The 21,592-nt window shown below is 44.8% G+C and overlaps 1 protein-coding gene across 1 annotated transcript; it reads right to left on the bottom strand.

Moving 5' to 3' along the window:
* Positions 1 to 7,170: 7,170 nt before the first annotated feature.
* LOC144234573 (uncharacterized) lies at positions 7,171 to 20,938 on the bottom strand. Its single transcript, XM_077767897.1, has 4 exons — positions 20,769 to 20,938; positions 10,052 to 10,178; positions 9,784 to 9,856; positions 7,171 to 9,022 (listed from the first exon to the last, which is right to left on the bottom strand). Exons 1-4 carry the CDS (start codon positions 20,769 to 20,771, stop codon positions 7,459 to 7,461), a joined length of 1,767 nt encoding a protein of 588 aa, XP_077624023.1. The 5' UTR covers positions 20,772 to 20,938; the 3' UTR covers positions 7,171 to 7,458.
* Between the last annotated feature and the right edge of the window lie 654 nt (positions 20,939 to 21,592).

Raw genomic sequence — 21,592 nt, 5'->3', positions numbered from 1 at the left:
TTGTTGTTTTTTGTTTTTGTTCTTGTTGTTCCTTTTCCTTTTCTCTTTTTTTGGGACAGCCTGTTGTTTGTGAAATCAGGCTTACTTTAACAAACAAATAAAAGCACATCTGTTTAATTTTTTTTAATGTTTTTTATTTATTTCTAGGAGAGAGAGAGAGACAGCGTGAGCAGGGGAGGGTCAGAGAGAGAGGGAGTCACAGACAAACAGGCTCCAGGCTCTGAGCTGGCTGTCAGCACAGAGCCCGACGCGGGGCTCGAACCCACGAACTGCGAGATCATGACCTAAGCGAAAGTCGGACACTTAACCGACTAAGCCACCCAGGCGCCCCAAAGCACATCTGTTTAAAGGTACAAACAAGGAGGAATTCCACAGAGGACTAACCTGTGGGCAAGAGCGGCCAAAACGCAACAGCAGAGTGCACACCGCATACCCCAGAAACACTTCCTAATGCTCCAGGCTTTGGACCGTGTATGACCCCTTCTTAATATAGCATTACTCTCCGCAGCAGGAAATATAACAAGGTCTCAAGGTAGACAAAAGACAGAAAACTAGACAAAATGACAAGATGGAGGAATTCTCTCCGAAGGAAGGATCGAGAAGAAATCATAGCCAGGAATTTACTCAAAATATAAGTGATATATCTGAACAAGAATTTAGAACAAAAGTCCTAGGAATACTAGCTGGGCTTTAAAAAAAAAAAACCCCATAAAAGATGCAAGACAGCCTCTTGCTGCAGAGATAAAAGACCTAAAATCTAGTTTGGCCAAAATGAAAAAATGCTGTAACTGAGATGCAAAACCAACTGGATATAATCACGAGGACAGAAGCAGAGGAACGATAGGTGATATAGAAGATAAAATTATGGAAAATAATGAAACTGAAAAGAAGGGAAGAAAACTATTAGATCTTGAATTTGAACTTAGGGAAGTCAGCTACTCCATAAGTGCAATCATATCCGGATCCTAGGAGTCCCAGAAAAAGAAGAGCAGGAAAGAGGGGCAGAAGGTTTATTTGAACAAATTATAGCTGGGAATGTCCCTAATCTGAAGAAGGAAAAGGCATGCAAGTCCAACAGACACAAAGAACTCCCCTCAAAAGCAACAAAAACAGGTCAACACCAAGACATCTCATAGTGAAACTTGCAACATACAAGCATAAAGAGAAAATTCTTTAAGTAGCTACAGACAAAAGACCCACTACAAGGTTAGACACATAGGGTTGGCCACAGACCTGTCCACGGAAACTTGGCCAAAAGGGAGTGGCATGAAATATCCCATGTGCTCAATGGGAAAAATACGCAGCCAAGAACACATTATCCAGCAAGGCTGTCATTCAGAATAGGAGGCAAGCGCTCCAGTGGCTCAGTCGGTTAAGTGTCTGACTCTTGATTTCAGCTCACGTCAAGATCTCACGATTTGTGGGATTGAGTCCTGTGTGAGGCTCTGCCGACAGCATGGAGCCTGATGTTAAAAAAAAAAAAAAAAAAAGAATTAGAAGGGAGATAAAAAGTTTCCAAGTCAAGGAAAAACTAAAGATGTTCATGCACACTAAACCCACTCTGCAAGAAATATTAAAGGGGACCCTCTTGAGCAGGAGAGACCAAAAGCAACAAAGACTAGAGAGGAACAATGACAATCCACAGGAACAGCGACTTAACAGGTAATACAATAGCACAATGGCACTAAATTCATATCAATAATTATTCTGAATATAAATGGATTAAGTGCTCCAACCAAAAGACATAGGGTTATCAGAATGGATAAAAAACAAGAGCTCTTCATATGTTGCTTACAAGAGACTCATTTTAGACACAGACTGAAAATGAGGGGATAGTTGGGGTGCCTGGGTGGTAGTTGGTTAAGCGTCTGACTTTGGCTTGCGGTCCACGGGTTCGAGCCCCGTGTCCAGCTCAATGCCAGCAGCTTGGGGCCTGGAGCCTGCTTCGGATTGTGTCTCTGCCCCACCCCCACCCTTTCCCCACTCATACTCTGTCTCTCAAAAATGAATAAATGTTAAAAAGAAGTTATTAAACAAACAAACAAAAAAAAAACCAATGAAATGACCCAGTTCCCCTATCCCTCTACTCACAGGAGAACTCACGATGGGCTACAGCTCTGCGGATGACAGACCCTCCTCAAACAGGACCTTGGAGGATTTCATGGGGCAGAGTGTGCCACTCAGTCTGAACAGCCATAAAATACGTGCCTAACGATTCAGGGAGTTTTGATTCCTTTCTTTAAAAAAAAATTTTTTTTTAACGTTTTATTTATTTCTGAGAGAGAGAGACAGCATGAGCAGGGGAGGGTCAGAGAGAGAGGGAGGCACAGAATCCAAAACAGGCTCCAGGCTCTGAGCGGTCAGCACAGAGCCCCACGCGGGGCTCGAACACCCACGGCCTAATGTAATGATAGGTCTCACATCTCAATACCCATGGCCGTGCTCTTAGTCAGCCGTTGCCCTACAACTTATACCCAGGGCCCAAACAAAGATGAACTGGTCTCTATCTTTCCTGTGTGGGGAATCCCTGCTCTTAATCCCAGGAGGGCGGGACTTCCGGCATCACTGGCCATTAGTCACACCCACACACGAGCAATTTCTCCATATTTAGGACATTAGATGGTGGCAAAACAACGATCAGTGATGACACCCTCACTCGCTATGGCCCCTGCCGTCCAGAGAGAACACAAACAGCCCACAACCTGCCTCCTTGTCAAGGGCCCTCCTTTCCTTTCCTTCAAAACATTTATTTTCTAATTAAAAACCACAGCTTTCTCAATTAAGCATCTTCTTGTCTCACAAAAATATAAGCACCAAGACGGTAATAACTGGTGTCTTTCACGCCTGTGTTATCTACAGCCTTGAGTGGCTTCAATATTTGTGCTAAATTGTATTTTCAGCCTACACTTGCTGACAGTGTTGAAAGATGAGCAGAGGAGCCCTGTCTCTGAGCAAGAAGGGCTTCACTGGAAGAGGGATCTGGACCCTGTCACTTCCGGAGTTGCTGTTCCTGGACAATTTCCCTAAACTTTTAAGCATTACTCACAAGAGAAATAATAAGTCTTACATATGTCACTAAAGAGTATGTGATTTGAAACATATATGCTTTAAGTGAGGTACTTTAAGGAAGTGTCCAATACCCTGTAGGGCATGTTTCAGTATTTAAATAACAAGAAAGGTAAGGCTGTTCCAGAAAACTGCAAGCAAGCCTAGTACGAGCTAGCCCAGTACTCCGTGCAAGGCCTAGGCTGTTGAAAAGTATCTCACATGTCCGCCATCAGACACAGCTACTTTGTAACCATTTTGGATCAAGATAAAACAAAGCTATTCTACCACCAAGTCTCTAACATGACAAGAGAGAACAAATCCCACAGAAATAACCAAAATGGCCCTCTATTCACTAATCTGATTTCTGCCTCTTACAAATGAGGTTTACCATCACCCATTCCTTCTGCCTTCTATATAAGAGGTATTATGATTATGAGAGAATTAAGTTCACTACCTCGAAGCCCCAGTACAGGAAGACATCTTCCTTTCTTAAATAACAATCAAATAACCTACCGCAAGTCAAAATTCGGTAAGAATTCCTTTTAATAAAGTGTGCTGATACTGTTATTACACAGCAGTTATTTATGGCTTATGGTCATCCTTATTTTGAGACTTCATATACAGTTGTCTTTGACTACAGATGCGACATTAGTGGTCTTGGGCAAAATGGAGCTGAAAATGTTTGTGGTTTTATGAACAAATGAGAAACGACTTTTATCATAAAAATTCTAAGTGTAAAAGAATCTTTAAACATTTTCCTAAGGAAAAAAAAATACTCAAATTTATACACATACAATAATATTGACTTATAATGTATAATGATTAAATAGAGAAAATTACAAAAGTTGATCTGAAAATCCATAATTACAAGATATTTTAGGAGCACCTGGGTGGCTCAGTTGGTAAAGCATCTGACTCTGGCTCGGGTCACCATCTCGCAGTTCATGGATTTGAGCCCACTCCAGCTCAGAGCCTGGGGCCTGCTTCGGATTCTGTGCCTCCCTCTCTCTGCCCTTCCCCCACTCATGCTTGGTTTTTCTCTCAAAATAAATAAAAAACACATAAAAAATTTCTTTAAAATAAAAAAATAAGATATTTTAATATATCCTCTCAGGAAATGAGAACCATAATACCACATATTAGCATACAAGTGCTTGTTAAAATTAATCAAGTATTTCTAAGAAAAAACCATAAATGAATTCATTAGAGAAAAAAATGCAGAGATTTTCAATCATATATCAAGCAAGATAAGTGACAATGTATTCAGGGATTATGCTCAACTGTGAACAGAGGAAACACCCAGAATCTGCCTGATAGGAGGAAGGTGCCGATTCTCAAGTGCAAGGGCTGGCTCACAGCAGTCACGGCCGGTGCGTGTCATTTTGTCAGACTGTACCACTACAGCTGTCAGAGGGGAATCAGAAACCCACAAGCAACAGTGGTATTAACAGCAAACGGTGTTTGCTATACAAATTAGACCCTATGTGAATAAAGTCTAGGAAAGAGGGGAGTAGCACTTCAGAGAACATTCTCAACCCCAACAACCTAAACATGTGGATACCTGAGACCTTGCATGAAAATTTAACCCATGCTGGGTCTTTGATGTAGAACTTGAGACACAACTATAGAAGCCTACTGCTTGGGTCCAATGGAAGTCAAGCACTTGGGTGATGGTTTTGAGATTTTTTTTTTTTTTTTTTTAATTTTTTAATGTTTTATTTATTTTTGAGAGAGAGAGAGAGACAGCGTGAGAAGAGGAAGGTCAGAGAGAGAGGGAGACAGAATCCGAAGCAGGCTCCAGGCTCTGAGCTGGCTGTCAGCACAGAGCCTGATGGGGGGCTCAAACCCATGAACTGTGAGATCATGACCTGAGCCGAAGTCAGACGCTCAAACGACTGAGCCACCCAGGCGCCCCGAGATTATTCTGGATTCTCAGAAAAAAAAGAATGAGGAAAACAGGCTGTAAGCATGAGTCCATGAAGGCCTATGCTTCTAGCTGCCTCTATACAGGTGGCTGAAAAACATGCCTAATCCCATTTCACTTCTGTGCTCCCAGTTTCATATAAGGTAGGCTCTTGTGGATTCTAACACAGAACCATAAACGCAATAGATGCTGGAAAACATACTTCACAAGATTACTGACTTTGACATTAACAGCATCAAGGAGGGTCATCTCCAACTCTGGATTTATTATTGTTCTATCTCACACAGTCCTCTATTCTTAATGTAACTCTATACTCCAAATCCCTGCCATAAGCAATGACAAACAGCAAAGGACAAAAGATGAAAATAATGGGACACCCGGGTGGCTCAGTTGGTTAAGCATCTGACTTAGGCTCAGGTCATGATCTCAGTCTGTGGGTTCAAGCCCCACATTGGGCTCTGTGCTGACAGCTCAGAGGCTGGAGCCTGCTTCAGATTTCTATGTCTCACTCTCTCTCTGACCCTCCCCCACTCATGCTCTGTCTCTCTCCATCTCTCAAACATGAATAAACATTTTTTAAATTTTTAATGTTTTATTTATTTCTGACAGAGAGAGGGGCAGCGTGAGCATGGGAGGGTCAGAGAGAGAGGAAGATACAGAATCCAAAGCAGGCTCCAGGCTCTGAGCTAGCTGTCAGCACAAAGCCCGACACGGGGCTCGAACCCATGAACCGTGAGATCATGACCTGAGCCGAAGTCAGACACTTAACCGACTGAGCCACCCAGGCGCCCCAAAAATGAATAAACATTAAAAATTTTTTTAACTTTAAAAAGAAAATAATAATTCACAAAACTATATGGTGAGCTCTGCATACTGACAACTACATGCAACTATTGTTTGGTAAGGAAAACAGAAAGAGGCTCTTAAGATCATTGAAAAGGGAACTCTCTGTTAATAAAGAAATGTAGAGTATGGAAATAATGGCTAAAGCGTACTGAGTACATGCCCCAAAGAAGGACTCTAGGGAAAGGGAAATAAAGTATTTTTCAATGTTCCCTTCCTCACAGAACTTAAATCATATAAAAATTAAACCTACTTGTGGGGCGCCTGGGTGGCTTAGTCGGTTAAGCGTCCGACTTTCGCTTGGGTCATGATCTCGCGGTTCGTGGGTTCGAGCCCCGCGTCGGGCTCTGTGCTGACTGCCAGTTCAGAGCCTGGAGCCTGCTTCAGTCTGTGACTCCATCTCTCTCTGACCCTCCCCCGCTCACGCTGTCTCTCTCTCTCTCCTAAAAATAAATAAAACATTAAAAAAAAATTAAAAAAAAAAAATTAAACCTATTTGTATATTAGAAATACATGTCAGTAACCCGTGGATCCAACAGACTTCTAAATAAGANCAGAGCCTGGAGCCTGCTTCAGATTCTGTGTCTCTCTCTCTTTCTCAGAAATAAATAAAACATTTTAAAAATTTTTTAAAAAACAAAGTAAGAACACAAAAATATTACTCAGGGAAAAATTTCCGTACTAAACTCAGCAACTCTTGCTTAAAGGGTACCTACTTTATTATTTCACTTCAATATCTGCTTTCAAAGGTAAGTGGAAGTCCATAGTACAGAGAATCACTTTAAAAATGAATCCTTTGAGTGGCTCAGTTAGTTAAGCATCCAACTTGATTTTGACTCAGGTCATGATCTCATGGTTGTGAGATCGAGTCCCACGTTAATCCACACTGGGCATGGAGCCTCCTTAAGATTCTCTCTCCCTGTCCCTCTGCCCTCCCCCACCACATGGGTGCACACTCTCTCTCTCAAGAGAATGAATCCTTGGGGCGCCTGGGTGGCTTAGTTGGTTATGCGTCCGACTTTCGCTTAGGTCATGATCTCACGGTTCGTGGGTTTGAGCCCCGCGTCGGGCTCTGTGCTGACTGCCAGCTCAGAGCCTGGAGCCTGTTTCAGTCTGTGACTCCCTCTCTCTCTGACCCTCCCCTGCTCACACTGTCTCTCTCTCTGTCTCCTAGAAATAAATAAAACATTGAAAAAAAAAAAAGAGAATGAATCCTTGATAAAGACCATACATGTGTAACGTTTATAACATTTTTCATGTCGTGAATTTTCAGACATATTCTGAATGTTCAAAGACCTTACCCATATTCCTTGAGTATGGTTTCTTTCCCATACAATTTTCACACTGCCTTGAAAGTATCTGTAAAAATTATAAAGTTTTTATTTTTTAGTTATACAGGCTGAATCCAGTGGATGTTTGTTTAGTGATGTGGGTAAGTGAAGGGTTCCTACACTGTGTATCATCATTAGAATTCTCTCCACTGACTTTTTTTGTAAGTTCCAAAGGAAACAGGACAACTGACGGCTTTCCTATGTTCCGTACGTTTCTACAATTCCTCTCCAGTGTGCATTCTTACAAGTCCATGAAAGAAAGTGCAACAAATCTTGTGTTTTCTCACATTCCTTGTTTTCAGAGCCTTTCTCTCACGTATGACTTCTTTCATGATTTCGTAAAGAATTCATAAGACTAAATGCTTTACCACAAGTTTTACATTGATAAGGTTTCTCTCCAGTGTGAGTTCTTTCATGTGTTCGTAATGAACTGGGAGAAAGAAATGCTTTCTTACATTTCTTACATTTATAAGGTCCATCTCCAGTGTGGATCACCATGTGTGATCGAACACCTGAGCGAAAAATGAAGCCTTTCCCACATTCCTTACATTCATAGGGTTTTTCTCCAGTGTGAGTTCTTTCATGTTTTTGAACATAATAATGGCTGCTGAAGGCCTTACCACATAGTTTACACTCATAGCGTTTATCATCAGTATGAGATCTCTCATGTTTGCGTAAGTTACTTGAGTATCTAAAGACTTTACCACATTTTGTACATTCATAGGGCTTTTCAGCGCTGTGTGTCTTTTCGTGGATCCGGAAGGACTGGGGACAGCTGAAGGCTCTTCCACACTGCTTACATTCATATGGTTTTACTCCAGTGTGAGTTCTTTCATGAATTCGGAAGTAATTGGGACAACTGAAAGCTTTCCCACATTCCTTACACTTGTAAGGTTTCTCCCCCGTATGGGTTCTTTCGTGATTTCGAAGGGAACTGGGATACCGGAAAGCTTTCCCACACTCCTTACATTCATGAGGCTTCCTTGCGGTATGAATTCTCCTGTGTTTTCCAAGGGACCTGGGAGAACTGAAAGCTTTCCCACAGTCCTTACATTCATACGGCTTTACTCCACTGTGTGTCATTTCATGACTACGACAGTTTTTGGGACACCTGAAGGCTTTCCCACAGTCCTTACATTTATAGAGTCCGTCTGCATTGGGCTTGATCACGGGTCTTTGAAATCTGGCAAGAGAATGCAAGGCTCTCCCACCTTCTTTACATTCATAGAGTTTTTCTCCATTGTGACTTCTCTCATGTTTGTGTAAATTACTTGAATAACTGAAGGTTTTACCACATTTGGTACATTCCTTGGGCTTTTTCGCACTATGTATCCTTTCGTGTATTCGAAAGGACCTGAGACAACTGAAAGCTTTGCCGCACTGCTTACATTCACTAGATTTCTCTCCGATATGAGTCCTTTCGTGTTTACGCAAGTTACTCGAATAACTAAAGGTTTTAACACATTTTGTACATTTGTAGGGCTTTTCCCCATTGTGTGCCCTTTCGTGAATTTGAAAGTAATTGCGACAAATGAAAGCTTTCCCACAGTGCTTACATTCATAGGGTCTCTGTCCGGTGTGCGACCTTTCATGCATTCGAATGGATTGGCGATGCTTGAAGGATTTCCCACAATGCTTACATTTGTAAGGTTTCTCTTCACCTTCTTGATACTCATATGGTCTGTGTCCAGTGTGAGACCTCATGTGCTTGTTAAAGGAGGAATGATGCACGAACACCTGTCCACACAAAGTGCATTTACGTAGTTTTCTTCCAGTAGGAGTTTTCTTCTTCGGATTCTGATTTGGAATCTGGCCCAAGATGCCTTCATACTGGCGACATCCTTTACTTTTACAGAGACTTTGTCCCATCTGTCTGCTGTAAACAATGAGAAGCATATTACTAATAGCTTGGTTATGAATGAGCTTATATTTATTAATAACCATGACAGTGACTTGTTATCATTTTCAAGGAAAATGTAGGTTTTCTGCAGATTTTGATTGTTTGAGGGTGAACATACCAAAAGCCCTGAAACAGGGCTCCACTTTAGCTGTTATCAAAACGGCAACACTCATAAGTGGTTATTTCTACCTGTTTCCAGGAGTTCCATTTTTCAAAAACCGCACATCTCGGCCCCACGTGGGAAAAAAACTATTGGTGAAAATATCCTAAAGGTTGGGGCGCCTGGGTGGCTCAGTCGGTTGAGCGGCCGACTTCAGCTCACATCATGATCTCACGGTTCATGGGTTCGAGCCCTGTGTTGGGCTCTGTGCCGACAGCTAGAGCCTGGAGCCTGTTTTGGATTCTGTGTCTCCCTCTCTCTCTGACCCTGCCCTGCTCATGCTGTCTCTCTCTCTCTCTCAGAAATGAATAAAACATTTTTAAAAATTTTAAAAAAGAAAGAAAATATCCTACAGGTCAATGGATTTAAAGCTGGACTGATTTCTTTGTTTTTAAAATTTCACGGGGGCACATGGCTGGCTTCATTGGTGGAACATCTGACTCTTGACCTCAGGGTTAGGAGTTCAAGTTCCACGCTGGGTGTAGAGATCATGTAAAAAAAAAAATAAAACTTAAAAGTTCATAAAGTCTCTAGATTCTCTCATGAAACCTTGTTTCCCCATGTGAAAGTTACTCACATTAGATGTGTCACATGATTCTCGTCCCCATCTTCACTGTCATAGATTTCCCATTTTTCTTCTGAAATGCATGCTAGAAAAAAACATTATCAATTATAAAGATTTATAGAAAAATTGCTAGATTCTAGGTCCATGAGAAGTTGTGATCATGGCGGGTTTAGGAACGGAAACATTCCCTTTCCATTTTTTCCCCTCAAAATAGCACAGGTGAGCAAGTTACCCCGGATCTCCAATTGACTTAGTAAGCGAGAAATGTCATCATCCCTACCTATCGAAGCCAGGTTCCGGAAGGTTTCCTGCATCACATCTCTGTAGAGTTTCTTCTGGGATGGATCCAGGAGGGCCCACTCCTCCATGGTGAACTTCACGGTCACATCCTCAAAGGCCACTGCGTCCTAAATAATCCCATATATGTACACAGGATATGGATGAGACAGACCACTGAAGACCTATACTCAATTGATAAGAAGTTCACATATGGCTTCCAGAGCCTAAGTGACCTGGGGGACAAAGGTATTTCTTTCCTCACTCCTCCAAAGGTGGGGCAGATGGTCGGGTTTTCTCACTTCTGACACCAAATATGTGGTATCTGTTCCCAGGGCACTTCTCCAATTCTATGTCACTAAAAAGGTGTCCAACAGTTCAATTCTAACACGCATAGGTTAAAAAGTCAGTCCCACACATTGTCCCTATTTGAGACAGGAGCTCTAAAAGGGGAACCCAGTTTACTATTTCTACAGCCAACTACAAATTCACAGATTCCCTCCACACTCTGCCCTGTTTGGAAATTTACTGAAGTGATTTTGAGGAACTTAGCAAAATGCTTTATTTACCATTACCAGTTTACTATAAGCATGAGACAAAAGGTGCAATACATAGGACAAGTGAAGACAATGGTAAGGGGAACGGAGATGGGGGTGTTGGGCTCCAGAGCTCCCACCCCACTATGGACAGGCCAACCTCCCAGCACCTGGATGGATTCACCAACACAGAAACCGTCAGAATCCGGTCTTTAAGAATTTTGATGGGGGTTTCATTACATGGACACAATTTATCAAATCACTGGCCACTGGTAATCAGCCTCTGGTCCCCATTCTACGCCCAGAAGCTGGGAGCTGCAGCTCAACCTTCTAAAGCCTGAATCAAAGTTTGCTGTTTCAGGTGTACAAAACTCCACCATAAACACTACCTAGTAAGTGGCCAAGAGTTGCCTCATGAAACAAAACACATTCTTTCACCATTAACGCTCAAGTAATCTCAAGGGCTTCAAAAGCCTTTTGCTAGGAACTGAGGACACTCTTCTCATACATCTTTCTCATCATACGTTGTATCACAGTAGGTCAAGCCCAGGGACAAAGGCTCACTAAAACCTGGAGAGCAAATCACTGAGGCAAGAGAGTTTCCCCACTGACCCCGTGTGCCTCTACATTATCTTGTTTAATGTACGTGCATCACCTTGAAGGAACGACACATGCTTTCTGGTAACCTCAGAACAAAGGCAAGAATGTCCCCTCTCACTACACTTGTACTGGATGGAATTCTTAGCTACGCATTCAGACAAGGGGAATAAAAGGTAAATAACAAAAAAATAATAGGCAGACATTTAGAGAAGCCAGAAATAACTTTGTGTCATACGACAAGACTGTCAATTGAGAAAATGTCAAAAAATTCCAAGTAACAAAGAAAACCCCATGAACTGAGAAGAGGAAAATTAAAAGATACAAAGTCAGTATAGAAAAGGCAATTGCTCGGGGCGCCTGGGTGGCTTAGTCAGTTAAGCGTCCGACTTTCGCTTAGGTCATGATCTCGCGGTACGTGGGTTCGAGCCCCGCGTCGGGCTCTGTGCTGACAGCCAGCTCAGAGCCTGGAGCCTGTTTCAGAGTCTGTGTCTCCCTCTCTCTCTGACCCTCCCCTGCTCATGCTGTCTCTCTCTCTCCTAGAAATAAAAAAAAAAAAANTCTAGATCTACACAAATACACTGCACTGATCTTTGACTAAGAACCAACAAAGTTAACTCAAAGGGAAACAGTCTTTTCAACAAATAACGTCAAAAAACTGGACATGCGGATGCAAAAATAAATAAATAAATCTACAGACTTTACACCTTTCACAAAAACTAACTCCAATTTGATCACAGATCTTAGGGTATATTGTAGAATTTCAACACACCCCTAAAAGATTAAGATAGGAGAAAATCCTGGTGATATAGCATTTGCTGATTAATTTTTAAGAAAACAAAAGCAGGGGCACCTGGCTGGCTCAGTCGGTGGAGCATGGGACTCTTGATCTCGGGGTAGGGAGTTTGAGCCCCCATGTTGGGTGTAGAAACTATTTAAAAAAAAAAAAAAAAAAGCAAGATCTATGAAAGAAGAAACTACCTTGGACTTCATTACAATGAAAAACTACTCAGTGAAACAAGTTAACAGAATGAAAACTTGAGCAATAATCTGGCAGATCTTTAGAAACCACTTATCTGATAAAGGCCTGGTCTCAAATACTAAAATTAAAAGCACTTAAAACACAAAAACAATTGGGGAAATGGAAAGCAACAGGTAGCCTCATTCATTGCTGGTGGAAACAGAAAATGATATACCTACTTTGGAAGAAAGGCAATTTTTTTTTTAAATTTTTTTAAAATTATTTAAATTTATTTCTGAGAGAGAGAGAGAGAGCGAGAGTGAGCGAGTTGGGGAGGGTCAGAGAAAAGAGGGAGACACAGAAACGGAAACAGGCTCTGAGCTGGCTGTCAGTATAGAGCCCGACGTGGGGCTCAAACCCACGAACCCTGAGACCATGACCTGAGCCAAAGTCAGACACTTAACCGACTGAGCCATCCAGGTGCCCCAAGAAAGGCAATTTCTTAACACTAAGGCCACATTTATCACAGTAGCAATGATGCATTTCAAATTTACACAAATGAGCAGTAACTTTGTTCATAAAAATCCTACATGTGAATGTTTACAGGAGCTTTATGCATACTTACACGGAACCAAGATCATTTCAATAGATGAGCGGATAGAAAATATCACTGGTGCATCCACAGGATGAAATACTTTTCAGCAGTGAAAGAAACGAGCTCAACAAGCCAAAAGAGAGGAAGAAAATTTTAAATCTTATTTCTAAGTGAAAGAAGACATATGACAAGGCTACACACTGAATGATTCCAAGGGCATGACATTCCAGAAAAGAGAAAATTAAAAGCCACTAAAAGATCTCTGGTTACCAGGGATATGGGGTTGGGAGGGAGGGATGAATGACGAGGCAGGGAATAGGAGATTTTCAGGGGAGTGGAAATGTTCTATGTGATAGAGAAATGATGGAGACACATCATTTCACATTAGCTAAAGATCTGAGAATATATGACACAGAGTCGACTTTCACTGTAAACTATGGACTTTCATGCATTAAAGTTCGTTCAACAAACGTAACAAGTATATTACAAAAACACAAGATATAAAATATAGGAAAAACCTTGTCCAGGCAGAGGGATTATGTGGGAAGTCTCTGTACTTTTTTTTTTTTTTAATTTTTTTAATGTTTTATTTATTTCTGACAGAGAGGCAGCATGAGCAGGGTAGGGTCAGAGAGAGAGAGGGAGACACAGAATCTGAAGCAGGCTCCAGGCCCCGAGCTAGCTGTCCGCACAGAGCCCGGTGCGGGACTCGAACCCACTAACCATGAGATCGTGACCTGAGCCAAAGTCGGACGGTTAACCACCCAGGCGCCCCTGTACTTTCTGATTAAGTTTTCTGTTAACCTAATTGCTCTTAAAATTAAAAAAAAAAAGTCTACTAGGAAAAGAAAAAGGCAGATACATTAATATTCACCCCTGGTAACTGACCCATGAGAAGCACAGACCATCTTTCATTCAATGAGTTGCAACTGATTTCAGGAAGCCATCATGCTGCTCTACGAAGCCTGCATCCTGAAACTTGGAAGGGAGGAGGAACTTGCACTGAATGCCTTGTTCCAGCCCCCAGCACAGTGTACTTGGAGAAGGAAAGGACTTGTCTTCGTTACTGTCAGGAACAGCTTGACTCATAGATAACAAGTGTCCTGGCACGGCCTTGCATTCTGGCCGTCGTATATGCAGGGACGCGTGTGACTGTGATTTACATTGGGGGTGATGGAGGCCTAAGATTCCTAGAGTTCTTTCACCCCAAAGGAGCAACTCAGAGAATCACTCAAGACTAGTAAACAGGTGAAGGTAGTGTCTCGTAGCCTGGTGCTAAAACACCCGTGGGTAGCAATGACCATGGGGTCTGGCTGTTAGCGAGAGATCCCAATTAAGACATAAAAAGCAACAATTCTGGGACGCCTGGGGGGCTAAGTTGGTTGAGCGTCCCTGACTTTGGCTCAGGTCATGACCTCACAGTTCATGAGTTTGGGTCCTGTGTTGGGCTCTGTGCTGACAGTGTAGAGGCTGCTTGGGATTCCCTCTCTCTCTCTCCCCTCCCCTGCCAAATATTTTTTTTTTCTTTAATGCTTTGTTTATTTTTGAGAGAGAGAGACAGAGAGACAGCTTGAGCAGGGGAGGGTCAGAGAGACGGAGACACAGAATCTGAAACAGGCTCCAGGCTCTGAGCTGTCAGCACAGAGCCCAATGCGGGGCTCGAACCCACAAACCACGAGATCATGACCTGAACCAAAGTTGGACGCTTAACTGACTGAGCCACCCAGGCACCCCCCCCCCAATAAATAAATGAACTAAAAAATGCAGCAATTCTGCCTACGCTCCATCATGTACAAATGTGGCACTGTCATACCGAAGATCTATGAACTACCATTGTTTTTCACTCAGGAACTCCTACGGAGCACCTCGGGGAGCCCAGGAACCTGGGAAAGGGGGGAACTTATTCCAGCGCTATGGCCTCTCGCAAGAGACGGAGCAGAGGGTAGGCCACCTCCTCCTGTAGGTGGTCCCCCACAGGTCCCCCACAGTCCAAGGCTTGCCCCAGGAGGTCTCAAGTTGGTAAAGGAGCAGGCCTTATTCAAGGCCATCACGGGTAACTCCAGGAGGCAAGAAAGGAGGCCAACGAAGCATCTTCAGTGAAGAAGCCCCCGTGGGCCCTACCAGGAGTGCCAGTTCGATGGCAACTTGAAGAACCTCCAGCCTTTGGAGGTGCCCACTGGTAAATAACAGCATAAATATGTTACCTCTGGACATCAAAAGAACATCGCTGAGGCTGTGGGTGCTGACAGGGAGAAGAGCTATTTCCTCATGATGTTAGAGAAGGAGTGCGTTTCAGATTCTCAAACAATTTCCAGGAAAATAACAAACAAGGTTGACCAGGCCTCACATTTTACGCATGACAACGTCCCGTCCACATTCTGAGCTCCTTTTTCAGTACGTTTGTCTGGGGTGTTCGCAGAGGAGGAGGAGGTCATTAACGTAGTGGGACACCTGTGTTCTTGCAGAAAGCAGGATGCGGCGCAGGCCTTGCCTACAGTCGTGTGGGAAGGCAAAGCTGCTCAAGCTCCATGACCTACAGGTAGATGATGTCCCTTCAAAGTGAAAGGTAACTGCTGTTGCGAAACACCGAACAGAACGGGCCCGGCCAAATCTGTGACAGCAGGGTATTTACCCAGTTGTTGACTGGTTGAGTCTGTGATTTCCATAAACTTGGGGATGAGGTATAGACCGCTGTTGGGCGTGACCACATCCACAAGGTTACCGTAATCCACTGCGAGGTGTCATTCATTCCCGTTCCAGGCAACACTGGGTCAGATTCAAAGGGGAAGCACTGGGAATAATCAACCCCTCACTAAATAGGTTTTATGTGTGGTTTCATTCCTTCAAGGGCCTGCGCAATGTTTGTTGAGCCATGTTAACAACTCTATTTAGAGGGCACAGCCCATGAGGTCCCATTTTATCAAGATGTGTGTCAATGGCCTTATTTAATTTTAATTTATGAATCATTGGTTCAGAGCTTCCTAGATCACTCGGGGTTACTTTAGAACAACCAGGGCTATGTCCATAGAGGATTTTGGCAAGACCAAAATTCTGATGGTCAAGAAGACATAGCTGTGCCGTTTGCCCCTATATCCTATTCAGTGACTAACATGAGACCATCAGGGGTACGAGTGGGATCCCAGGTAGAGCCATAATTTGAGAGCCAGTACTGACTGACTGCTTAAAGGTTCCTGAGTTACTGCATGACATCAGAGAGCAAACAGAACTTATGTTGGAGAGGCTGAAAAGCCAAGCAGTGAATGCTTACCTGTTTTGCCATATAAATTCTTTTTGTACATTCTGGAATTCCCAGTTCGGTCAAACTGTGGTCTTTGTTTCAGTACTTTATCAGGCCCTTCCTTGGGCACCCCTCTTTTGTTTTCTTTGTCTCTGGATATACTTTGGCAGAGGGGGTACCTTTCTACCCCGGTATTTATAAATGGTTTCCTCCTGAGAGTCTCGTATCAGTGCCCTCAGGGTTAGGAGCCTTCCCCATGATAACTGGCTGCTTTAATGGGTTTAAGGACAAGGAGCTTAAGTCAGCTTTGAACCAATCCCATCGCTGTGCCAAAGAGCGCCACCGCCACCGATGCTGTCCCCTCAAATCCGCAGAGAGTCGATACTTCTTGCAGAAGAGGCAGGGGCAGAACAGCAGAGGTATCAAAGGCCCCATTCAACCATCTGGTGTTCGGAGTGTGGACTCGGCCCACCACTCACTGGCTGCCTTCCACCCTTTCTTCTTTCTCTTTTCAAATGTCTGCTCTCCCAGGAGTACCCACTGAAGGAGGCCACCTCTTTCCACAGGGTGTACGGGGGCCAACCCGGCCTCTGTCACAGCTTCACTCTAACACAGGGAGAGAAACCAGCGAAGACCGTGACCCAGGACCACTTTAAGGAGGGCCCCAACCCTTGGGGCGCCTGGGTGGNACAACCCAACAGTCCTGCTCCCAAAAGTCTAGAAATTCTCCCAACCGCCAACTCTGGTTGGCTCGATCTAGAACTGAGGCTTGCTGGGTCACCAACGTATCACAGGGCGGCACAGGTCACAGCACGAGATCGCCAGCCCCTAGCAGGACATGCCACCATCAGCCAGCAGAGCTGGTGAGCAACTCAGAGCAAGAGAAGAGAGACCCACGCAATGGTGGTCACATGTGGACATGCGGCTCATGGTGTCCACTGCCATGGCTACCTGCTGAGAAGAGGTTCAGAAGTTGAGGGAGCCGGCTAGGTAGCCCCCAACAACACAGGACACAGACACGCAGACAGTAGGAAAAGGCTTCGGGCTCACAAAACAGAGGTCTCAGGGCAAGGCTGCCTGTGAGGCAGCTCTGAAACGGCTTGAGAAGGACCGAAAGGAGCCTGGCTGCGTAAGGAGCGCATCGGGGTTGGGGGGCAGGCAGAGGCAAGAGTTCTGCACACAGGCTGGTTGGAATCTTCTACCTGTTCTGGAGGAGAGACCACCCAGGCTTTCCCATCAGCTCATCCCGCGGGGAGCACAGGGAGCAAGGGGAGGTGGGGGTGGCGAGCGCAGGGAGAGGCTTAGGCTGTGGCACTGAAACATCAACAAATGCCAAGTCTGATTGCTCATTACAAGGACAAACATCGGTCAAGAAAAACATGCATTCCCGGGGCGCCAGGGTGGCTCAGTCTGTTGGGCATCCGACTTCCGCTCAGGTCATGATCTCACAGTTCATGGGTTCGAGCCCCGCGTCGGGCTCTGTACTGACAGCTAGCCCAGAGCCTGGAGCCTGCTTCAGATTCTGTGTCTCCTTCTCTCTGACCCGCCCCTGCTCACGCTGTCTCTCTGTCTCTCAGAAATAAATAAAAAACATTAAAAAAAGAAAAAGAAAAAGAAAAACATGCATTCCCAATTGCTTGTTGAAGATAAAGAAACCTTAACAGGAGGCTCCAGAAATGACTAAAAGTGTGTATTTGGGGGTGGCTGGGCTCAACAGTGCTGGAAGGAACTAGGATTGCGTCCCAGCGATTTTAAGTCACGCTTTCCTATCTTACAAATTTACTTTAAAAAAAAAATTGAGAAATCTATGTATGTTATACTTTTTAACAGTCTTGATTTCATTTTAACTTTGTACACAGGAAACCATTCGAAAACAGAACTTCCTTTAAACACTAAAGTTTACAAAAGTGTAAACCATACAAAATGAAATCTTTCAAATGCCTAACTGGAGGGCCACGGCGTGTCAGTCTGTTCTTCCTCTCTATCACACTCAGCGTATTTTCCAGGCGTAAGTAGCATATTACAGTGTTTTAGGAATTTTTTTTTAATGTTTTATTTATTTCTAGGAGAGAGAGAGAGACAGCGTGAGCAGGGGAGGGTCAGAGAGAGAGGGAGTGACAGACTCTGAAACAGGCTCCAGGCTCTGAGCTGGCAGTCAGCACAGAGCCCGACGCGGGGCTCGAACCCACGAACCGCGAGATCATGACCTAAGCGAAAGTCGGACGCTTAACCGACTAAGCCACCCAGGCGCCCCATACAGTGTTTTAGGAATTTGAGCTCAGCTCCTTAAATGCACTGGATTTTCAAATATTCACATAAGCTTTGGGTAGTTTTCCTCACATCCATTAAAATAGGAATTCATTTGTTTTAGCCCGTCAGGTGTCAATGTTCTTTAGGAACAAGTGCATTCACTAACTGATCCAAAAATGAAAAATGACCTAAAGGGGCATCTGGGTGGCTTAGTCAGTTAAGCATCTAACTTTAGCTCAGGTCACGATCTCACAGTTAGCGAGTCCCAGCCCCACATCGGGCTCGGTGCTGACAGCGCAGAGCCCGCTTCAAACATTAAAAAATTTAAAAATGACCTTAAGAAAACTTAACTGAATGCCTCTCACACGTTGAGGTTCTCTTGCCTAAGCAGAGCACAAATTCTACTTAGTTCCACAATTTTCTTGCCTTTCTCACATCTTACCTCTCAATTAACTTAGCGTTTCTGAGCCCAACTGCTAAAGGAAACTAGAGCCAAAGGTCTGTACTATCCAATCAGCAAAGGAACCAAAGGAAAGAAAGAAATATTAGTATCAGCACATATGAGCAGCCTGCTTCCCACAGAACAGAAGGAAAGCCACATTCAGAACGTTCCACGTTCTAGGGGCATCTGTCTGGCTCAGTGAGCAGAGCATGCGTCTCTTGAGCTCGAGGTCATGAGTTCAAGCCCCACTCACTTAAAAAAAAAAAAGTTTCCACATTCTAGATTCTCCTGGTAGAGACAGAAGTCCTGAAGTGGGTCAGTCTGTGGAAAGGGCAATACTGACATCTGAGCGGGGCGCCTGGGTGGCTCAATCAGTTGAGCGTCCAACTTTGGTTCAGGTCATGATCTCACAGTTTGTGGGTTCAAGCCCTGCATCAGGCTCTATGATTGACAGCTCAGAGTCTGGAGCCTGTTTCAGATTCTGTGTCTCCCTCTCTCTCTCTCTGACCCTCCCCTGCTCATGCTGTCTCTCTCTCTCAGAAATTTAAAAAAAAAATTTTTTTTAATTAAAAAAAAAATTCTGACATCTGAGCAGGCAGAGGAATGAACCCTGGAAGCCCCGCCCACTTGCCCACTTGCCCTCCGGGAAGAAAATCTGGGCGTAATGAACTTGCCTTTGCAGGCTCAAGGGGGCCATCTCTTAGAGGACCATCCTGAGGCCTCTGCCTGCCACTGGCATTGCTTTGCACCACCAGAGATACTTTAAATGACATACACCCAGTGTTCGAACAATCCACCAAATCACTCAAACCCCATGTTTATGTGGAAAGGAGGCAAAAAAAAAAAAACAAAAAAAACAACTGTAAGGCTCAACAAGAAACCTCCCAAATATAAACCACATTCACAAAAATTTTTAAATAAGATATTAACTATTTCCATGAGAACAAATTGTTTTACAAGCTACCAATCCTAGTTGGACACCACAGGTCTCCAAGTCTAAGCCTTGGAAATTCATCCAAACTCACCCAAATTAAAGAACAGACCTCAGAAATACTAGTAATACACTCAAGGGAGGGGAAAAAGTAAAAAATAATACCTGTGGTGTAATCTCAGAATTTTTCTTTCTGAAATTCACCCCTTCCATGACTCTCTGGAAATACTTCACACCTGCTTTTCATGTTGCATGGATTAAATAAAGCTTTATTCACTGAAAAACTTGAGACTCAAATTAATTGAATAAATGTTTCAAATGGGACAACCCAAGGGAGGGGCTGCGCCCAGATCACCCAGAAAAGTTTGAGAGGTGGACTTCCACCCAAAGGACCTCCCATAGATGTCTGTGCCCAGGAAAGATCGGGGGGAAGAGGAGTAAGAATCTCATAGAACGTTGTACCAGGTGGTTATTTGCTACTTTTCCGTAAATTATCCAGGAACAAAAACTAAACCCTTTTAAAAGAGCCATCCACTGACAGCGGAAAACTGACAAATACATTAAGCCCCGGGTCTGTTTAAAATGCACCGGACAGAACGAATAGTTCATAATGACGCTGTGAACTGGAGATGGGAAGCGAGCAGGAGGGATTTGAAAAATTAATTCAGGCAATGAATGCCAGTCCTAGGGAGAGCTGGGCGCGGGTGGGGGTGCCGACGGTGCCGCGACAGGGTCGTGGATTTCACGCTTTCCCCAAATTTTGGGAAACTCCGGAGAAAACGGGTCCCCTCGGACGAGAAAGGAGGCAATGGAGACCCCCACAGACCATACACAGCATCTCCCGCGCGCGAATACCAGAGAGCCAGTCACGATTGTCCCCTGTCACCGTGGTCACCACAGCATCTTCGAGAGACGCGGAGCTGCGGGCGCAGAGCTGTCCGGAGAGGCTCAAAGGTGGAAGCTGCCGCGCGCAGGGACCGCACAGGACGTCGGGGTCCCGGCCCAGCCCCAGCGCCACGCGCGGAAGGGACTGAGGTCCGAGCGGCGCCACCCACCGATGCGCAGACTTCAGAGGCGTCCGCGGGAGGCCAGGCCACGCCACCGGCCAGCTCCGGCCAGTTCCACCCAGCACCCCGCCCCCTTCTCCGGGAGCCCGGGCCGGCCCGCTCACCATTGCCGGCTTTCCCGTGTCTCCCGGCGTTCGACCTACGACTCCCGAAGAAGGTGGGGGGCTCAGCAAGACCGAAGCCCGGGCACCGCGACGTGAAAGACTTCAGCGCCGGCGACCCCCACTGCCAACAATGGCGGGAGCAGAATCCCGCTGCGGCTTGCCTGCGGAGCGTCGCCCCACCCACCTGCCCTGACGTCTCTCCTGATTGGACAGGGTGCAAGGCCCGCCCACTTTCCCTCGGGAGTGACAGCAGGCCAGAGGTGAGGGGTCTCTTGAGCACCAGCTGCTGGGAGCAGTTCCGGGAACTGGAACCCTTCTTTACAAATACAGACCCTTAAAACCCCCCTGGCTGCCTTCTGCTCCTTGACTATTGACAGCGTTGGGTCTTCCACCCAACGCTTCCCCATCCTTATTTCACGGTTTAAAAAGCCCATTGCCTTCCAAGCCTATTGGCTGTGGTGGAAAATTGGAGCCCCTGTCTCAGCTAGGGGCAGGGACTCTTCTAAGAATAACTACAGTTTTTTTTTTAATGTTTTATTTATTTTTGAGGGAGAGAGAGACAGCGTGAGCAGGGGAGGGTCAGAGAGAGGGAGACACAGAATCCGAAGACAGGCACCAGGCTCTGAGCTAGCTGTCAGCACAGAGCCCGACGCGGGGCTCGAACCCACGAACCGTGAGATCATGACCTGAGCTGAAGTCGGACATTTAACCGACTGGAGCCACCCAGGCGCCCCAACTAACCACAGTTTTAAGAGGTGTTGACTAAATTCTCAGGTGTACGTTTTACGCGGAAAGAAAAGTTATTGTAGATCACTGTTTGAATG

This window comes from Crocuta crocuta, unplaced genomic scaffold (assembly GCF_008692635.1).
Source record: "Crocuta crocuta isolate KB4526 unplaced genomic scaffold, BGI_CrCroc_1.0 scaffold115, whole genome shotgun sequence".
Classification (NCBI taxonomy): domain Eukaryota; kingdom Metazoa; phylum Chordata; class Mammalia; order Carnivora; family Hyaenidae; genus Crocuta; species Crocuta crocuta.
The sequence above is the reverse complement of the archived record's forward strand: the minus strand, read 5'-3'. Positions and strand labels throughout refer to the sequence as shown.

What these genes read in the sequence shown, in the direction of transcription:
- LOC144234573 (XM_077767897.1), bottom strand. An exon ending in CCGGAACCTGGCTTCGATAG is followed by an intron (nt 9,857 to 10,051) that starts GTAGGGATGATG and finishes GTTTTTTTCTAG; the next exon opens with CATGCATTTCAGAAGAAAAA. An exon ending in AATCATGTGACACATCTAAT is followed by an intron (nt 9,023 to 9,783) that starts GTGAGTAACTTT and finishes CATTGTTTACAG; the next exon opens with CAGACAGATGGGACAAAGTC.